This window comes from Hyperolius riggenbachi, chromosome 8 (assembly GCF_040937935.1).
Source record: "Hyperolius riggenbachi isolate aHypRig1 chromosome 8, aHypRig1.pri, whole genome shotgun sequence".
In the NCBI taxonomy this organism is placed as follows: domain Eukaryota; kingdom Metazoa; phylum Chordata; class Amphibia; order Anura; family Hyperoliidae; genus Hyperolius; species Hyperolius riggenbachi.
The window spans coordinates 65776884-65797255 of NC_090653.1; the positions used below are offsets into that span (position 1 = coordinate 65776884).

At 44.7% G+C, this 20372-nt stretch overlaps 2 protein-coding genes across 3 annotated transcripts in view; both read right to left on the reverse strand.

Annotated features, from left to right (window-relative positions):
- Window positions 1-716, reverse strand: part of FAM98C (family with sequence similarity 98 member C) — a 41785-nt gene extending 41069 nt beyond the window's left edge. The window contains exon 1 of the mRNA XM_068250566.1: window positions 598-716. Coding sequence (XP_068106667.1) covers window positions 598-695 — 98 coding nt within the window. The 5' untranslated portion in view covers window positions 696-716. The remainder of the gene's footprint in view (window positions 1-597) is intronic.
- A 14333-nt stretch (window positions 717-15049) lies between these two features.
- The window catches only part of SPRED3 (sprouty related EVH1 domain containing 3), a 79697-nt gene continuing 74374 nt past the window's right edge, over window positions 15050-20372 (reverse strand). For both annotated transcript variants that reach the window (XM_068250569.1, XM_068250570.1), the window contains exons 5-6: window positions 19852-20013; window positions 15050-17062 (exon numbers count right to left, since the gene is read on the reverse strand). In XM_068250569.1, the coding sequence (XP_068106670.1) occupies window positions 16385-17062; window positions 19852-20013 (840 nt within the window). In that variant the 3' untranslated portion in view covers window positions 15050-16384. The remainder of the gene's footprint in view (window positions 17063-19851; window positions 20014-20372) is intronic.

Genomic DNA, 20372 nt, shown 5'->3' on the forward strand with positions numbered 1-20372 from the left:
CCCCCCCCCCCTCCTCAACGCTCCACTGTGCGACGCCTTTCTGGTAAATGCGCTTTTCCAGAGCAGTTTTGTCATTCGCTCCCTGACGCATGTCAGGAAGTGAACTCTTTGACCCAGAATAGAATACAACGTATTTCTTCTAAAAAAAACCAAACAAACGCAAATCGCTGTATAAAGCGGTTTTGTGAGCGTTTAGCACTCTTCCTAATCCTATACCTTCCATTATAGCAAAAACACCCCAAAAATGGTACAGGCACCGCTTTCCTGAACATACAGCGCACGAACCGCGCTGATATGAACCTTCTCACAGAGATTTATCGCACAAGCATTTTGTGGGCGATTTTAAAAATCGCCTACGCTTGAAAAAAGGCTGAAAACGTCTCTAGTGTGAACGAGCCCTAAAAGTATACAGAGCTATGCATAAGACCTGAGGACAGAGGTATATGGTTGGGGAAATAAGGAACTTCCTGTCTAAAACAGTAACAAGTGCGTGGGAGGACATGTATACACACATACATACTACACTCTCACACACACTCATACTACACAACCATTCACACACAGGAGGACTGCGGTGCAGGATTGTCACACACTCACCCCAGCTCCCTGAGTAACTCAGCAGCCAGTGTCAGCAGTACAGTCCGCTGCCCGGCCTCCTCCTCCTTCTTTTCCACACCTTTCACCTCCTCCTCCATCTTGCCTGTCAGGCTTCTCTCTGGGCCTGCTGCTTCCAAATGTCTCCTAGCAACCGCCGACTCACCTAAAACACGTCACAGAACGGCAGCCAATCAGGAAACGAGCTGTTCTTTCTGGCTGTGTGTGTGTGTGTGTGCTCAGTATATACTAGTAGTGGGATGGCTGGCTGGCTGCTGCTGCTGCTGCTGCTGCTGCTGCTGCTGCTGCTGCTGCTGCTGCTGCTGCTGCTGCTGCTGCTGCTGCTGCTGCTGCTGCTGCTGCTGCTGCTGCTGCTGCTGCTGCTGCTGCTGCTGCTGCTGCTGTAGCTGTGTTAGAAGTGGAAGTGTATTCTATGTATTATATTATACTGTATTATAAATGGTGCTTACAATGTATTTTATTTACAGATAAATAGCCAGACACTCATACAGAGCCTATATTGTCCTAGTCCTCCAGTCTTCTGACACCTAATTTCAGTCAAACTTTTTGGGGGTAATTTTGGATGGAGGTATGATCAGATCTTACATTCATTTTAATAATAATCAGTGGAGGACAGTTGGCATAAGGCTAAATCAGATTCAGAAAGTACTGGGGCACAACAGGGAGGGTAGCCTCAATAGGATCCTGAGGCTTCCTTCTCTTTAGGTAAGTATCTGATGTTGTGTACCCGAGCCAAGCTCGCGTACACTTTAAAAGTACGAAAATAAGAATGTGAGGTTCCAGGAAAGTCCTACACCAGTGGGGATCACCTGCTGCCAAATATATTTGCTTGCGCACTACATGAAAAAGCACAACACCCCCCCCCCCCCCATGCAGCGTAAAATAATGACTGAGCCTCCAGCTATGTCTTGTAGCCTTCCTGTAGCTTCTAGCGGTTTTCTGGCTTCCTCTGTGTACGTCTCCCGGACCGGTGTGTCACCTGACTTCTGTTGGGTCAGGTGACACACTGGGTGCCGTGCTTGGCACTGAAAAACTCCTAGGAGCTTCAGGAAGGCTACAAGACGTTGCTGGAGGCTCAATGAGTATTTAAAGGGCTGCAAACCCCCCCCCCCCCCCCCCCCCCCAAACCCTTTAACTCTCTTAACGCTCCACGCCAACTAGCGTGGACGCAGCGGCAGCCCCAAGACCGCTCAACACCAATTGGCATAAAGTCCTGGGGTGGGGTTTTGCAGGAGCTCCGCTCTATCATCAGTCTCCCAGGGGAGATTGCCACTAGGAGACTGTAGGAGGGCGAAATCGCCATCTATTTACACTGTACAGTGCTGCAATCTGTGGCAGCGCTGTACTGGGGACAGCCGTGTCACACAGCTGTCCCCTTGGGAGGCTCAGGAGGGATCGGCTGTCATAGGCTGATGCCTACGACAGCTGATCACGGTGATTGGCTGGTGGGGGGAGGGAGGTCCAAGTATAAAAAAAAGTAGGGTTATTTATAGAAAAAAAATACAAATAAATAAAAAAAAATAAGTAAGTAAACATGCTGGCAGGGATCAGAGCCCACCAACAGAAAGCTCTGTTTGTGGGTAAAGAAGGGGGGAGGGAACCACTTGTGTGCTGAGTTGTACAGCCCTGCAGCGAGGTCTTAAAGCTGCAGTGGCCTAATTTGTAAAAAATAGCCTGGTCACTAGGTGGGGTAAAGCCTGTGGTCCATTACAGTCCCCGTTATCCCCTCAGGCATGCCGGTTAGTTGAGCTTTCCGGTTTCCTGAGTTCCGGATAATGGGGATTTTGCTGTAGTGTGACTGCACCCTAAGGGTTTGTTTCTACTAGTTCAAATTCGCTGCATTTCCACGCATGCAAATATGAACAGGGAAACGTAGTCTATTGAAGTCAGTTGTCTGCCATCCCATTCACATGCGTGGAAGAAAACAGGCGGCATGCAGCATTTTTTTTTGCATCGCACATCTGGATGGGACTCCAATGCGTTTCGCATCACAGCTGTGCAGGCATTGCATCTCGCAAGACCCATGGTGGAACACAGAGGAAACGGGCCTTTAGAATTATGGATACAATTATTTAACCGTTGATTTTCATGCCAGGTTTGCTTTATCACATCTCTTTCGTTTTGAATGAAGAAGGTTACACAATATCCAAAACTAAGACACCATTTTTAAAGGACACATGAAGTGAGAGGAATATGAAGGCTGCCATATGTATTTCCTATTTTCAGGTGTGTGATTCAGACCCTACTGATGCCTGAAAGATCAGCAGGACGCCAGGCAACTGCTGCTGTGTAGTAGGAAATAAATATAGCAGCCTCCAAATCCCTCTCACTTCAGGTGTCCTTTAATCACTTCATGCAAAATGGACGTTTATATCAGTGCAAAGCCGGGTGCACGTGCATACATATTTGAACCCTTAAAGGTAAAGGTTAACTCCACTTTAGTTCATACAGCATTTATAATCATCATTAAAATGACATTATATACTGTAACTTAAAGTGGACCTTTAAGTGTATTTTCTGTGGCGCCTATAGGTCCACGGCAATAAGTCTACGTGTGTGTGCGCGCGCGCTCGCACGCGCTTGTGCAGCTTGGTGGCACAGTGGATCGCACTCTCACCTTGCAGTTATGGATCCGTATTTCGAATCCCGGCCAGGGTGGTATCTGCATGGATTTTGTATGTTCTCTCTGTTTCTGGGGCACCCCTGTTTCATCCCACACCCCAAAAACTTACAGATAAGTTAATTGGATTCCCCCTAAAAATTGGCCCTAGACTATGATGGACATATGACTAAGGTAGGGAATAGATTGTGAGCCGCTCTGAGGGACAGTTACTTACATGACTATACTCAGTAAAGTGCTGAGAAAAATATTGGCGCTATATAAATACTAAATAATAATAATAATTAAAGATAGGTACTTACCTGGCCAAATCATCTTTTCTTGTAGTCCTCACTCCATCTACCTTTTGCTGCTGCTGAAGTGCCTGTGTGTCAGTGTAGCTCTGTGATGCTACAAGCACTGCTAGTTACTGTATTTGAGTTACAGCTCCTCTCCACACCCTCTGTCTTTTGGGGTACCTCATGACTTGGAATTAGGTCCCCTACTCTCTACCTCTATATGTATGGTTTCAGGAAATTCATTGAGATCCCAATACCTCTAATATGCAGATTTACCACTGTGTCCCCAGACCCCAAGCCCTGTTCAAAACCATGAAAAGCACCTTTAACACCTTTCCTAGCAAGCATACAATGTAACCTTAGTCATTCCCTTGAGGCACTGGCCAAGCCTCTTGCAAACCCGTACACAGGAATATACAGAGAAATGGCTTGGTTACTCATTGGTCTAACACTTATTTCCTTCCTATTTCTTTAGATTGTAAGCTTGCAAGGGCATTGTTCTCTTATTTCTGTTTTGTGTAATTGCTAGGTATAGGTAGCCAGCCGGGGAGCAGGGGTAAAGGTAGCCAGGCGGGCAGGGAGCGGGGATGCCAGGAGTCAAGCGCCTTTACTTACTTTCGGTTCTCGCGGTCCATGTGGAACGCAGAACCGGAAGTATTCGGCGCCTATGCAGTGTCAGTTTAGTCTGCGGGAGATTGGAGTGGGCAGAGCAGTGGGGGCGGAACAGACCTCACCATTGGTGGGTGGGCAGGGCTGGGGGTGAGATGATGCGGCCGAGTGACCGCGCCTTCCCGCACATAGCATGGTGGCCAGAGTCTTGTGGCAGCGGCCAGCGCTGCGGCAGCAGAAATTTGAATGGGCAAGGTATTTATTTGAGGGGGCTCTGCCCCCTCTTGCCCCTGCGTAGAGCCGCCCTGTATAGGAAGAGTTTAACTTTAGAGAAAGCTGCATGTCAAAATGTTTACTGGGTCCATAAAGGTCCCTCCCCTTAAAAGAAAACTAAAATAAACAGGCAAAGAGAACTGACCTCAGTCCTGATCCTCTCTATTGGTCATGGTCAGTGAAGCCATTGACTAATGAGGAGTGAGATGTGGAGCCAACCCTGGATTGATATGGCTCAGTAAAATGTATTAACTATAAAGGCTCACTATACACCACCAGTTCTGGTTGTGCAGCCTGTCTTTAGGGGCATTAAGAAATATTTGAGAGTGATGCATTATGGGAAATCACAGTTGCTCACTTAGGGCCCGTTTCCACTATAGCGTTACGAAATCGCCTGCGAATCACCGCAGGCAAATCGCATGCGGGTGCGATTCCGCATGCGTTTTTTGCCGCGATTTCGCATGCGATTTCGCATAGGTAAGGCTGTATGCGATTTTAACCATGCCACTGCCTGTGTGAATTAACATGGGTACCTATGCGAAATCGCATGCGAAATCGTGGCAAAAAACGCATGGGGAAAACGCATGCGATTTCCCTATTAAATACTTTGCGTGCGATTCGCCTGCATTCCACACGCAGGCGAATTCTGAGGCCCCTACCCTGCAGATTTTTTCTGCACAGAAAAACGTGCGGGGAAACGCACAAGTGGAAACAGTCCCATCCACTTGTACTGACTGTGCGAATCCGCATGCGTTGCCCGCATGCGGATTCGCGATAGTGGAAACGGGCCCTTACAGCTGAATTATCGCAAATACCTGTTGTTTTAAGAATGCAAAATTATATTTGACCTAGTTAAGCAGAGGTAGCTATTGAAGGCAAGTAAAGACTAATACATTCTTTTTTTTCCCAATTGTTTGGTTGGTTGTCCCACTCTGCTCCTCCCATCTACATTATACTTACTTTTAAGTCTGAGAGGTTCCCAATTGTTTTATGAGGCTAATCTTGGAGTTGGATGTTTTGTTCGGTGTTCCTCAAATCTTTCTGGTTAGCTCACAGGTGTCAAACACAAAGCCTGTGTGCCAAATGCGGCCCTCCTTGCCATTTTATGTAGCCCTCCAGTGTTTCAAATGTGCATCATTGTAAGCAGTAAAAGAACAGCAGCACACTGCCTTCCCATCCAGAGGAGCACACTGGTGACGGTGTTTATGGTTGAAATATTGTCAGTTTGAGGTGGGGTGCAGCAGAAACAACCCACGGGACCCATCAGCAAAATTACCATAGGGCCCACTCTTGGTATCCAAACCCCATTGTGTGGCAGCTAACCAAAAAGCATAGCTCCCAAGTGTCCCTCTTTTGGAGGGACAGTCCCTCTTTAGAAGCCCTGTCCCTCTTTCCTCCTCATTTGTCCCTCTTTCCTCCTCATTTGTCCCTCTTTCTATATAAATATATATATCTACTAAAAAATGTGTTCGATTGACTCTAAACCTTATTCCCATCCTTTAAATTGATATATTGCTAATTTCAAAATATTAATATGAAGGAAAATGAACCAGAATAGACAGGACCAGTGTGGTTTGAATTATAAAACAACATATTTTTCTTATGAAATCTTTATTGTATGCGTGACTAGGGGTGTGATGGGGGCATAATCAGGGGTGTGGCAGGGACATGGCTTTGAGGGATACTTAAGTCAAAAATAAAAAATAATTTTTACTCACCTGGGGCATCCCTCAGCCCCCTGAAGCTGTATGGTGCCCTCGCAGCCTCACTCCGATCCTCCTGTTCCCACCGGCGGCTACTTCCGGGTTCGGCGACAGCCGCCGACAGGCTGGGAACGCGAGTGATTCTCCGCGTTCCCAGCCGCTATATCACCCTCTATGCTGCTATAGCGTATGTGTTATACGCTATAGCAGCATAGAGGGTGATATAGCGGCTGGGAACGCGGAGAATCACTCGCGTTCCCAGCCTGTCAGCGGCTGTCACCGAACCCGGAAGTAGCCGCCGGTGGGAACAGGAGGATCGGAGTGAGGCTGCGAGGGCACCATACAGCTTCAGGGGGCTGAGGGATGCCCCAGGTGAGTAAAAATTATTTTTTATTTTTGACTTAAGTATCCCTTTAAGTGTCCCTCTTTTTCATCTCAAAAAGTTGAGAGGTATGAAAAAGACTATGGGCCATATGCAATTCACTTTTTCTCCTAAGTTTTCTCCTAGGTGATATTTTTAAACTCGTGAATAAAATGCCTTTTAAGCTACCAGAAAACAAGATAATGCTCAAAATAAATTTGATAGTACCTTTTCTCCTACTTTTTGGTACTTTTTTAGTTGAAAAGTGCTGTAAAGTTATTTAACATTGAAGTAAATATTAAACTGCTCAGCTTCACTACTCTGCAAAAGGGGGAGGAGCTGGCCCACCATGTTTGCTATGTAGATATGCCACTGAGACTGTTCAATAAATGTTAAATCTTAATAAACAATTTGACTCTTGACTTAGAATAGTTTTTAGATTTTGATCCCTCCCTTACATGATCGAGTTTGACACCCTTGAGTTAGCTGGCCACTCCTCCCACACCCCTTGAAACTATTAATTCACTGCACTGAGGTATCTGCTTACATTTCTTTACTGAAGGGATCCAGGATGAAGCAGCATATGTTCAGAAGTTCATTTATCCTAGATTTGATGCTGGTGTACTATAAATCCCCAGTTTATAAGTAAATTTAGAAGTCCTACATTCAGGAAAGCAAGAATGTGTACAAATCAAGCTGTTGTACACTGATCAGGTTCAACATTAAACCACTAACAGTTGAAGTGAGTAACATTGACTAACTTGTCACAGTGGTACATGTCAAGGGGTAGGCTATATCAGGCAGCAAGTACTGTAGATTGTAAGTTCTTGAAAGTAATGTGTGGGAAGCACGAAAGTAGTCATGTGTAAAGCCTGGTACACACTATGCAATTTTCTGTCAGAGAGATGGGTTGAAAAGATAATTTCCGACAGGTCCAATCTGATTTCTGATTGTTTTTCTGATCGATTTGCATATAATTGATCAAAAGTTATCGATCAACCCATCTATCTGATGGGAAATTGCATGGAGGGTACCTGGCATAAAGCTCTGAGCAAATACAGCAATGACCAAATTGTAATACCTAGACAACTGGGTCAGAGCATCTCCATAACCAGGGGCATAGCAATAGGGGATGCAGAGGTTGCGACCACATCGGGGCCTCGAAGGGCCCTCCCTCAACTACAGTATTAGCTCTCTATTGGTCCTGTGCTCATAATAATCATTTCTATAGATACTTTAAATAGTGGTAATCATTAACAAACTGTTCCCCACCCCTTCTTGCACCTCTGACACTGTAGTTGCCATTGGCAGGTTTTGGTGCGCCGTATCAATTGTTATGTATAAAGTGCTTGGGAGGCCCCATTGTAAAACTTACATCGAGGCAAACAGCTCCTTAGCTACGCCACTGTCCATAACTACAAGTTTTTTGGGGTACTACCTGTATACAGTGAGTAGTACCTACCAAAAATGGTACAAGGAACCAAAACCAGCAGATCTATTGCTTTTGTAGCACAAACTGTTGAAAAACGTATTGCTCATGAGAGAAAGATGTGGTTTCAGAACAGTCAGTACATTGAAGCTTGCTGCATATGGATCTGCATTGTAATGACCAGTAAAGTTTGCCTATTCTAGCCTCTTTCCACCTCTGAAAGCACCTATAATGGACACGTGAGCGTTAGAAAGAGAATGGCCCGGTCTGATGAATCACATTTTGTTTGGCTTTCATATTCCAGAGATCAAGATCTGATTGAGCATCTCTGAGATGTACAAATGGTGGATGAAGCAGACCTGGGGTTTGATTCACAAAAGGGTGCTAACTTAGTTAGCACGCCTAAAAGCCCCTTAGCACGCCTAAAGCCCTTAAGGGCGCGCAAAGTTTTGCGCTCTAAGTCAGCGTGCGCAAAGTTTAAACCGCTGCCGGTAGCGCGCAAAACGCCGCACCGGGTGCGATGAAAACGCTGCACCGGGTGCACCTAAAACGTTGCACCGGGTGTGCCCGAAACATCGCACTGTGCGATGTTTCGGCACACCCGGCGCAGCATTTTAGGTGCACCCGGTGCAACGTTTTGCGCACACAGCACGGCGCTAAACTTTGCGCACGATCAATAAAAGCTTTAGGAGTGCTAACTGCTTAGCACCCTAGTTAGCATGCCCAAAGCTTTTAGGTGTGCTAACTGAGTTAGCACCTTTTTGTGAATCGAGCCCCTTGAAGGAAAAAGGAACACACAAGGAAGACAGGAGCCTAATATAGTGTAGAAAGTCTTAAAGAGGAACTCCAGTGAAAATAATGTAATAAAAAAAAGTGCGTCATTTTTATAATAATTATGTATAAATGATTTAGTCAATGTTTGCCCATTGTAAAATATTTTAAATCCCCGATTTATATTCTGACATTTATCACACGGTGACATTTTTACTGCTGGCAAGTGATGTAGCTGCTGCTTGCTGTTTTGGCAGTTGGAAACAGCTGTAAACAGCTATTTCCCACAATGCAACAGGGTTCACAGACAGGAAAGTGCCAAGAGTACGTACTCAGAATTTCTTTGTGGGAGGGATTTCACCACAATATCAGCCATACAGCGCCCCCTGATGGTCTGTTTGTGAAAAAGAATAGATTTCTCATGTAAAAGGGGGTATCAGCTACTGATTGGGATAAAGTTCAATTCTTGGTCTGAGTTTCTCTTTAAGATGTGGGAAATGTAACAAAGCGAGGTACTCGCATACTGGGGTTGTCAGAAAGCAAACGCCTTCAGCACATTTGGGGAAACACCCATCCCACATTCAGATAAGCAGAGGATCCCTCAGTAGGTAGGTTGCCCTCTCTAAAAACTGAGACTCAGGGCCTGTACACACTGCTGCGCTTGTGCTGCGCTTTTAAAATCGCATGTTTTGAAAAATCATGAAAATCGTGAAGACCTGTACACACTGGTGCGATGTGATTTTTCTATTTTCATGAAAGCTTTGCGATTTAAAAATCTCATGCGATTTTAAAAACGCAGCACAAGCGCAGCAGTGTGTACAGGCCCTAAGAGTCTCATCCCTCAAAGGAGGGTGACACAAATGAGAATAGACAGGTAGGAGGCGTATAAAAGTAGGAGAAGAATAAAATATTTAAAAACAGTTTAAAAGGTGAGGTCAAGGATTGCTTACCTAAAGATGAAAATGGATGTTCAAAACCAGTATTCAGATTAAAAAATAACTTTGTTTGCACAACAAAAGACAACACGTTTCGTGGGCAAAAATGCCAAATTTTTCAGGCTTCCACAAAACGCGTAGTCTGTTGTTGTACAAATGAAGTTATTTTTACTCGGAATAGTTTAGACATTCATCTTTAGGTAAACAACCCTTACCATACCTTTAAAACTGTTTTTAAATATTTGATGCTTTTGTGGGCCTCCTACTCCTTTGTTCATATCTGTGAGCTGTGCTTGAAAAACAAATTGCTCCATGGAGTCCCCACCTTGCAACTTACAGACCTTAAAGGATCTACTACTAACGACTTGGTCAGTGGCATAGCTTCAGACCTCGGGGCCCCAATGTGGACTGACCCCCTCCCTCCCCCCCAACCCCTTCTATTCCTACATTAAATAATGTGCTCTCTTCCAGCCAGTAATAGTAGAAAAATGTGCCCCCCCCCCCGTATGGTAGTCTGATGTGCTCCCTCCCACCCTAGTATGGTAACCAGATAGGCTCCCCCCTCTTTCTTACCCCAGTATGGTAGCCAGATGTGCTTTCCCCTCCCACACCAGTATGGTAGCCAAATGGGCTCCCCCTCCCTCCCCAACATGATAGCCAGATGGTCTCCCCCCTCACTTCCCCCCCAGTATGATAGCTAGATGTGCCCCACTCCCTCACCGAATACTAGTATGGCAGCTAGATGTGCCCAACTCTCTCACAGAATCCTAGTATGGTAGCTAGATGTGCCCCACTCCCTCACACCGCCCCGTTGGAGCGTTACGGAGCGCAGTGGGGAAGCAGCACATACCCACTGACCTCTTACAGGTTCCAGGTGCTGGAGGTCCCACCCTTCTGTCTTCTCTGCACAACCACCGATCTGTACTTTCTGCTTCTCAGGTGGGGCACTAGAGCCCAGACTGAGAAGCAGGAAGTACAGAGTAGCGGTTGTGCAGAGTGGACAGATGGGACTTTCAGCGCCTGGAACCAGTAAGAGGTGAGTGTTTGTGTGCCACCTCTAATCTTTCCTACTGCACTCAATTCAGAAGGGCAATGTCGGGGAGGACAAGTGGGCCGCCAGGAGCACAGGCCCGGTTGCGGCGGCGACCTCTGTGACATCATTGGTCTTGGTGCCAGATACCACAGGACAGCTTCAAAGGTCTCGTGGAGTCCATGCCTTGATGAGTCAGAGCTGTTTTGGCAGTATTAACACAGTATAAGGCAGGTGATTTCATGGGACTTGGTGGCAGCACTTGTGTTATATAGGAGGAATTGGACTTGGTGGAGCACTTGTTTTACATAAGGGGAATGGGACTTGGTGGCAGCACTTGTTTTACATAAGGGGAATGGGACTTGGTGGCAGCACTTGAGTAACATAAGGGGAATGGGACTTGGTGACAGCACTTGTGTTACATAAGGGAATGAGACTTGGAGACAGCACTTGTGTTACATAAGGGGAATGGGACTTGGAGGCAGCACTTGTGTAACATAAAGGGAATGGGACTTGGTGGCAGCACTTGTATAACATAAGGGGAATGGGACTTGGAGGCAGCACTTGTGTTACATAAGGGGAATAAGACTTGGTGGCAGCACTTGTGTAACATAAGGGGAATGGGACTTGGTGGCAGCACTTGTATAACATAAGGGGAATGGGACTTGGTGGCAGCACTTGTGTTACATAAGGGGAATGGGACTTGGTGGCAGCACTTGTATAACATAAGGGGAATGGGACTTGGTGGCAGCACTTGTGTAACATAAGGGGAATGGGACTTGGTGGCAGCACTTGTGTTACATAAGGGGAATGGGACTTGGTGGCAGCACTTGTGTAACATAAGGGGAATGGAACTTGGAGGCAGCACTTGTGTAACATAAGGGGAATGGGACTTGGTGGCAGCACTTGTGTTACATAAGGGGAATGGGACTTGGAGGCAGCACTTGTGTTACATAAGGGGAATGGGACTTGGAGGCAGCACTTGTGTAACATAAGGGGAATGGGACTTGGTGGCAGCACTTGTGTTACATAAGGGGAATGGGACTTGGTGGCAGCACTTGTGTTACATAAGGGGAATGGGACTTGGTGGCAGCACTTGTGTTACATAAGGGGAATGGGACTTGGAGACAGCACTTGTGTTACATAAGGGAATGGGACTTGGTGGCAGCACTTGTGTTACATAAGGGGAATGGGACATGGTGGCAGCACTTGTGTAACATAAGGGGAATGGGACTTGGTGGCAGCACTTGTGTAACATAAGGGGAATGGGACTTGGTGGCAGCACTTGTGTTACATAAGGGGAATGGGACTTGGAGGCAGCACTTGTGTTACATAAGGGGAATGGGACTTGGAGGCAGCACTTGTGTAACATAAGGGGAATGGGACTTGGTGGCAGCACTTGTGTTACATAAGGAGAATGGGACTTGGTGGCAGCACTTGTGTTACATAAGGGGAATGGGACTTGGTGGCAGCACTTGTGTTACATAAGGGGAATGGGACTTGGAGACAGCACTTGTGTTACATAAGGGAATGGGACTTGGTGGCAGCACTTGTGTTACATAAGGGGAATGGGACTTGGAGTTAGCACTTGAGTAACATAAGGGGAATGGGACTTGGTGGCAGCACTTGTGTAACATAAGGGGAATGTGACATGGTGGCAGCACTTGTGTAACATAAAGGGAATGGGACTTGGTGGCAGCACTTGTGTTACATAAGAGGAATGGGACTTGGTGGCAGCACTTGTGTTACATAAGGGGAATGGGACTTGGTGGCAGCACTTGTGTAACATAAAGGTGACTTGGTGGCAGCACTTGTGTTACATAAGGGGAATGGGACTTGGTGGCAGCACTTGTGTAACATAAGGGGAATGGGACTTGGTGGCAGCACTTGTGTTACATAAGGGGAATGGGACTTGGAGGCAGCACTTGTGTTACATAAGGGGAATGGGACTTGGAGGCAGCACTTGTGTAACATAAGGGGAATGGGACTTGGAGGCAGCACTTGTGTAACATAAGGGGAATGGGACTTGGTGGCAGCACTTGTGTTACATAAGGGGAATGGGACTTGGTGGCAGCACTTGTGTTACATAAGGGGAATGGGACTTGGTGGCAGCACTTGTGTTACATAAGGGGAATGGGACTTGGAGACAGCACTTGTGTTACATAAGGGAATGGGACTTGGTGGCAGCACTTGTGTTACATAAGGGGAATGGGACTTGGAGTCAGCACTTGAGTAACATAAGGGGAATGGGACTTGGTGGCAGCACTTGTGTAACATAAGGGGAATGGGACATGGTGGCAGCACTTGTGTAACATAAAGGGAATGGGACTTGGTGGCAGCACTTGTGTTACATAAGGGGAATGGGACTTGGTGGCAGCACTTGTGTTAGATAAGGGGAATGGGACTTGGTGGCAGCACTTGTGTAACATAAAGGTGACTTGGTGGCAGCACTTGTGTTACATAAGGGGAATGGGACTTGGTGGCAGCACTTGTGTAACAATGGCAGGTCTATGCCATATCCAAACACACGCTTTGGTCATACCTACAGTTGATCACCTACCCCTTAATGTTCTTCCTGAAATCAATCATCTGCTTCTCCGGGAATTCTTCTAGAGGAGGATTTATGTAGGATACATTGATGATGTCTATTACCTGCACATCAAAGGCCATTTGGTAATATTAGCAAATCTTATTTTGATTGAGTAAATTAATGAATGGACACCCAGTTTAACAAATAATTTATCTCTTGGTTATAAACGCAGTCAGTTCAATACTTTATCATTTATTTCCATTGTCTCTGGCATAAAAATTGGCGCAGAACACCTTAAAATTCTTCATTGTCTGTCACATCAAGTGCATGATTTTGTTTTAAAACAGCTATACAAAAGTTACAGATTTTGGATCATATGTTTTTATTATGATGGTTACATTTGGCTTCCTTTGTATAGCTGTTTTATGTCAACATTTTTATCCTTTATAGGTGTTCTCGTCAGTCATTGGCATAAACGTGGATGTAAAAGAATACAGAAGACACCAAAAACAGGACTGGGTTACAAGGGCACCAGGCACCACTGGGGGAATACTGGGAACATGGGTGTTTCAAGTCCAAAAGGACCCGGCCAAGGATTGGCTTACCACCATTGTATCCACCTCAAACAGTGATTTCCCTTATGTCTAAATAATATAAAATCTTGAGATCCAAACCATATAGCTTCAATTACTGAGGTCCTAGCTATCTTGTTGATTGGGCATTTGTTAGTTCCCATTGCAGCACCTCTTGTGCATTTGTTAGACCCCCATAACAGCACCGGTAAGCTCTAGGCAATATTGTTTATGGATGGAATGCTATACCACAAAAGACCAGACTTGGAGGTCTAAAGGAAACCAAGCAGTGAGGTGTACCAATTTAAGTGCTATGCCCTATGACAAATTTGATTTTGTAGACAGAACAATGAAATTGACTTTTTTGTAAATCGTATTCAAAGAGGACCTTGCATGAATAATGTAGACCTCAACATTATAATTCTATGAGAGCATGGAGAGATTGGCCTGCACCTTAGTATGTTTTAATCCCAAACTGATAGCACTGTCCCCCAATTCCTGGTCTCATTGGTATTAGGTACATTATGTCATCAATCTCCATTAAGCCCAGCTCTGTCCAAAAATAAGGAGAGATTAAAAAAACAAAGTAACATTTCTGTGCAGTCTAAAGGTACTTAGGTATAGCAGCAGCAGAATATGTTTATACACAGGGAATATAGACCATATGTAGACAGTATCCAATTAGACCTAGTTGAAATGGTGTTCTATTTACAAATAGTGCTTTCTTTTAAGTGGTCCTTCAGCATGGTCACCTTTTACACCTATCTTGCTTCATAGTCAGAAGGTAAATATGACTGTTTGCTAGGAGCACCATGGTTATACCTTTGTATCGTTTAATAAATAAGGCCCCTTTGTCATTCTAAAGTAAATGTAACTTACGTTACAGGCTTGCTCCATTGGTAACTGATATTTCATTACTGAGTATATGGCAGAGCATTGGATCACCACTCACCTTGCTACATCTTTCAGGGATCTCAGCACACGATCTCTATAGCTGAGTATCAAGATCTGCTTTTGGCCGAGACAGCCAAGAACCCTCACCTCTGAAATTCCTAATAAGAATAAGCAGGCACGCTGCTCAACCCAGCAATGTCCATTCATAACGAAAATAGTGTATGCTGAGAAACCCCTTTGAATGAGTGTTACGCAATATAAATTTAGTAAAACATCTCTTGAGAGGAGTCGTTTTACTGTCTGCTTTGTGTCCTCAAACTTACTGTTCTTGAAGAGAAATAATATTCCCTACTAAGCCATCTTACAGAGCTTTTATTCCCCAGCCATGGTGAGTCCATGACTGTTACATTCAATACCTTGACCGAGATCTGTAACTTAAAAGAGTTTATTTCATAACATAGAAGCTTATTTAATAGGATTTGGAGCAGCGATCAGAGTGCAGACTAGAATTGGCCTGCCATTAAAATAACGTTAAATCCACTCGCTGCTTTAAGAAGACCACAATGAACGTTAACTCATGGCAGCCAACCACAGATCAGGTTCCAACAATCACGCTCATGAAAGATGATTTCTGATTGGCTGCTGTGAGCTACTGCACACTCCTTTTCAGCCTTATTAAATCAAGACCTCTTTGTCCGAGTGAGTGATAGGAATATGACGAGGTAAGACTGACGGAACAATAATAAATAAATAAATCTGGGAATATAAAAAGTATCAATCTGACATTGTAACTATCTTACATTAATTACATGACATAGTGTTCAAATAAATTATACCCTTTCAAGTGGCAAAATATATCAATCTGACCAAGTTCTTATGGTAGCCATACCTTCCAGGTGTCCCAATAACAATTCCAGTTGTCAAGGTCTTGGAAATATGGATGTAGGTTGCCCAAATGTGGGCATTTTGAATAGAATGAACTAGGCTTTAGGTGAATTGGGGAGGGCTCATTTTGCCCTGGTTTGGTAATATGGCAAAACTTTGGCAGGTATGCATTAACCAAGAAATAAAGACATAAATTATTACAACAATTAAATAGTGGTAAAAATAACTACATCAGCCAATTTTTGTTTTAGAGTACATTGAAAGCAGTCAAGCCTTTTACCTCCTTCTAAAAAGAAGGGCAGGCTTTGGGTACTGGTGGAGTAAGCTGATTTGTTACAACTGGAGAAGGGGTGGAGCTGTTGATGTTAGTAACCAATCAGGTTCTTAACAAAATAATTTATGAAAATGAGTACGGTAATGAGACTGCTCATGTCGTATGACAGGTTAAATCTGACTAGTTGCTAAACAGCAGCAGCATAATTCATTATCCGTGTTTGTTGACTGGTTCCTAAGGGTAACAGTGACACTTGTTCTCCAGTTTTCATAAAATGAATCTGTGAGATTCAAATCGACTTCGCCTCACTTTTGCTCTCCTTTGGGATCTAAACCCCAAACCGTAACAAGTAGCAGATTGGTATTATTTTAAGCTGAATTGCAATTTTCGGAACGACCTGTTCTTAACAGGAAACTCTCCTGCCACTGTTTGGTAGATCGTTGCCTTTGCAGCCCATCTGAACAAAACACAAATCTCCGGCCAGACGCTATGACCTGCGCACTCACAAAGACGATGGCAGATCTCGCCATATAAATAATTGCTGGCTCTCAGGAGGTTAGAGACAGACCATTACACTTTCCTCCTTGCACCCTGTTCTCCATCTCTCATCGCACTGCCTTATGCTTACCCCCGCAGCAACCACAGTGTTCCCCACACCAGTGGCACGCTCGTAGTGGGAGGTAGCAGCACATGCAGGGAACCACAAGGGACAAGGTCACCAGGGCTGCCCAGCGTATGCAGAAATGGGGGTGCCCTGGGTCGCAGGAGCAGGGGTCCGAATACTCGCCCTCTGAGTCTGACATGCAGTGGTATAGTAAGCTCTCGGCACACCACATGCAGGAAAGCTGGTAGACACAACGCTCGATGGGGTCTGGAGCATCCTGGCACTGCCCTCTGCCATTCTCTTCGCTGCTGAATACGTCCCTGCAATACACACAACGGGCTGTGGCTGTGTCCTCCTCTCCTGCCATATGAGAGTGTTCTTTAGACTTGGGAGAAGGGGTTCCATGAATCCTACAAGAAGGGGAAGCCCTAGGGTCCTTCAAAGGCCCCTCACTCTCCGCCGCTGCTGTGGCCACCACTCCTGGAAAATGCCTTTCCTTGGCTTTGCTCCCACTGGCTTTTTGGAAGTGGACCCGCAGGTCGGACTTGGGCTGCTCTGATCTCTGGAGAGCGGCACGTCGGTAGTCCTCATATCCCTTCGACACCCACAGGTCTTTACAAGGATTGATGCTCTCCAGCTCCTCCTCATCGTGAAAAGAAAGGCGCTGCAGAGGCTGTGACTGAGAGAGGGAGAGACGTTACCAAGTCTTTATACAAGAAGAACAATACTCCTTAAAGTGCAACTCTGCTTTCATGCAAAAAAATAAAAAACATTACCACCAGGACACCTGTATGCACTATAGTGATTGCAGCAACTGTTCCTACTAGCCTCCTTTCTACTGCTGCCTGTTTGACTCTCCTGTCACAAGGGTGCTGCAGGAAGTTGTAACTGGGTGTGGATGGATACGGGCTGTGAGCAGACATTTGGCACTGTGAATTCCATACAGATATGATTAGCCTAGCTACTTAAAGGAAATCTGAGGTGAAAATAAACTGATGAGATAAACAATTGTATCAATCCTGCTTCTCCTAAAAATGACTTTTTTTTAAATATCCCCCACGGTTTTATTTTATATTTGAATCTAGTTTTTACATTTTTTTCTGTTTCATTGTCTCTGTTCAATGATACATGCCATTGTTGTACGCCAGAGCTCAAATCTATAAACTATTGATCCTTTTTATCTCTTTCCTGCTCTGAGAAGCCATTTACTGACAGGAAAGTGTTTTATTGTTGAAATTCCTTATCAGTGAGGGTTATGCTATAGTCCTGACCCAGTCCCGACCCAGACAAAAACTGTCACTTGCATACCTGATATTTAACTCTTTCAGGCAGAGAAAGAAAAAAAAGGAACACAGCATAGTTATTTGTGTGCTAGGCACTGTACATACACATGTCCATCTCATCATGTCACATGTCACCTCGGTTGTCTTTTAAAGGAAACACATCCTACAGAGGGAAATGGGGTGCAAAAATTTAAATTAGGAGTGGATACATCTACCAAAGTCAAGAATGCCTTGTTGCCATATCTGCTAGGAAGCATCATTCAGAAATAAATAGCTGCCTGAAGACTGAGCTGGAAAGATAATTTTAATATCAACAATATCAGCAATTCAACTTACCTTTTCTCCTAAGTTTTCTCCTAGGAGATCATTTTTCATTGTCTATTTAAAATAACCCTCTGGTACTTTTCAACCAAACAGGTACCAAAAAGCAAATGATAAAGTACTATCAAAATTATTTTGAGTATTTTCTTGCTTTCTGGTGGCTTAAAGGGCATTTTATTGACAAGTTTAAAAATACCACCTAGGAGAAAAAGTTAATTGCATATAAGCACATGAATAAAATGTCTTTTTAGCTCCCAGCAAGCAAGAAAATCATTTTGACAGTACCTTTCCACCCACTTTTTTGGTACTTTTTCAATTGCTGACTGCTGAAAAGTTTTTTTAAACAGAAGATGAAAAATGATCTCCTGGAGAAAATTGAATTTAATAAGGGCCAAAGTGTTTTTATAGGTCAGTATTTCCTGTACTGTTGTATTTATCTCCATTGGTGAAACTTCTTCGCAATATTGCACTCAGAAATATACGGCCATGCTCACAGCGGTGCGTTACGGCGAGTGCGTTGCGATATGTGGTGGCTGGATAGTGTAATGGTCTAACGTCTAACGTAGGAGACCTGGGTTCAAATCTCGGCTCATCCTATTTAGTAAGCCAGTACCTATTCAGTATGGAGTTATTTGGGCAAGACTTCCTGACACTGATACTGCCTACTGAGTGCGCTCTTGTGGCTGCCTCGCAAGCGCTTTGAGTCCGACAGAAGAAACGCGCTATCCAAAAAAAGGAATAATTATATAATGGGTTGCAGCATCGTAGCGCACTGCATGCAGTGCATTACTGCTAAACATGCACATTACCAGTAAACGTGAAGCATACTATCATTGACTGTATGGTTCACTGGACCTGACGCAACATGAGTATAATGTGCGGCGCGACTGTCACGATCCATGGCGTTCCTGCTGTCACTCAACAGCCACTGCGGGTTGGCGGGACCGCCAAAAACAGGCCTGATGGGATTACCGCATTAGTACACAGTAATCCCCATCTGGCAGCCAGCCAAGCAGGAAGTTAAGCTCACTTCCTATCGCTAAAACGATCACGTGTGCGTAAGCATATTGCTACAAATACGGTTCCGCGCATGCGCAGCGCGTAAAACCTGCAGCGGGTTTTACACACATGTGCCGCCATAGACTTACATGACTTCCGCAGTTCACCGCAGAATTGCGCGGTAACGTAGATCTGTCCTTGCGTCGGAAATGCAGCAAAAATGTCACTTTCGTTGCAATCGTCCCGCACCGCATCGTTATGAACGGCCCCATAGACTTTCATTGGGCTGTGGTAGACAGTGCTGTCAACTTCATAGAGACTCACAGACAGTGAAAAAGATTCTGGGAGATGCATAATTTTCACTTGCTTTGGAATTCTCAGAAACAAACATTCCACAGACATCATCTGACAGGACTAAACATGTTGCCACCTGTGATAAATTTCAGAATGTAAATCAGAGGGAGGAAAGATTTTACAATGTGCAAACACTAACTAAATAATCTTCTAAATTAATATTGTAAAAAAATGAACTTAATTGTATTAATGACCTGATGTTCATTACAGTTCCTCTTTAATAGATCTCCAACAATATATCAAACACTGACATCACTAAGAATAAAAATAACCTCCTTCCTCTGGTGCTAAAATTAAATACAGAGTTGAGCACCACATACAACACTGGTCCTCGGGTTGCTAAAGGACTAATGTGGGGACCACAGGATGCCCTACTGAAGAGGTATCACCTGTTTCCACCAGAAGTTTGTTTCAAATTTTGCCTGGAAATTATCTTTAACATGTAGGTTGAGGTGAAGATTGGTGTCAAAGGCTGACAAACGTGGATTGTAATGTCTGTGCAGGTAGATACCTGTGTTGTTGGACTGACAGATGGACCACTGGTAAACCCAAATTCCTCGGAAACCGGCGAACGCACGTAGCAGCTGGAGGACGACTCGCTGGTGACGATGGTGATGTGTTTTGGTAACATTTCTTTTCGGCTGTTAGAAGATGATTCGCTGTCTGTGTTAAGCTGGTTAAGAAGTAAAATATAGGACACAAAGGTCGTCACACAGAGCTACATTCAAGAGCCTTCCTTACCTAAAATAATATCTTAAAGGGGAACTGAAGAGAAAGGTATATGGAGGCTGTCATGTTTATTTCCTTTTAATCAATACCAGTTGCCTGGCAGCCCTGCTGGTCTATTTCTCTGCAGTAGTATCTGATTAAAACCAGAAACAAGCATGCAGCTAGTCTTGTCAGATCAGACTTATAAGTCTGAACCACTGAAACACCTGATCTGATGCATGCTTGTTCAGGGGCTATGGCTAATAGTATTAGAGGCAGAGGATCAGCAGGGCTGCCAGGCAACTGGTTTTGTCTAAAAGGAAA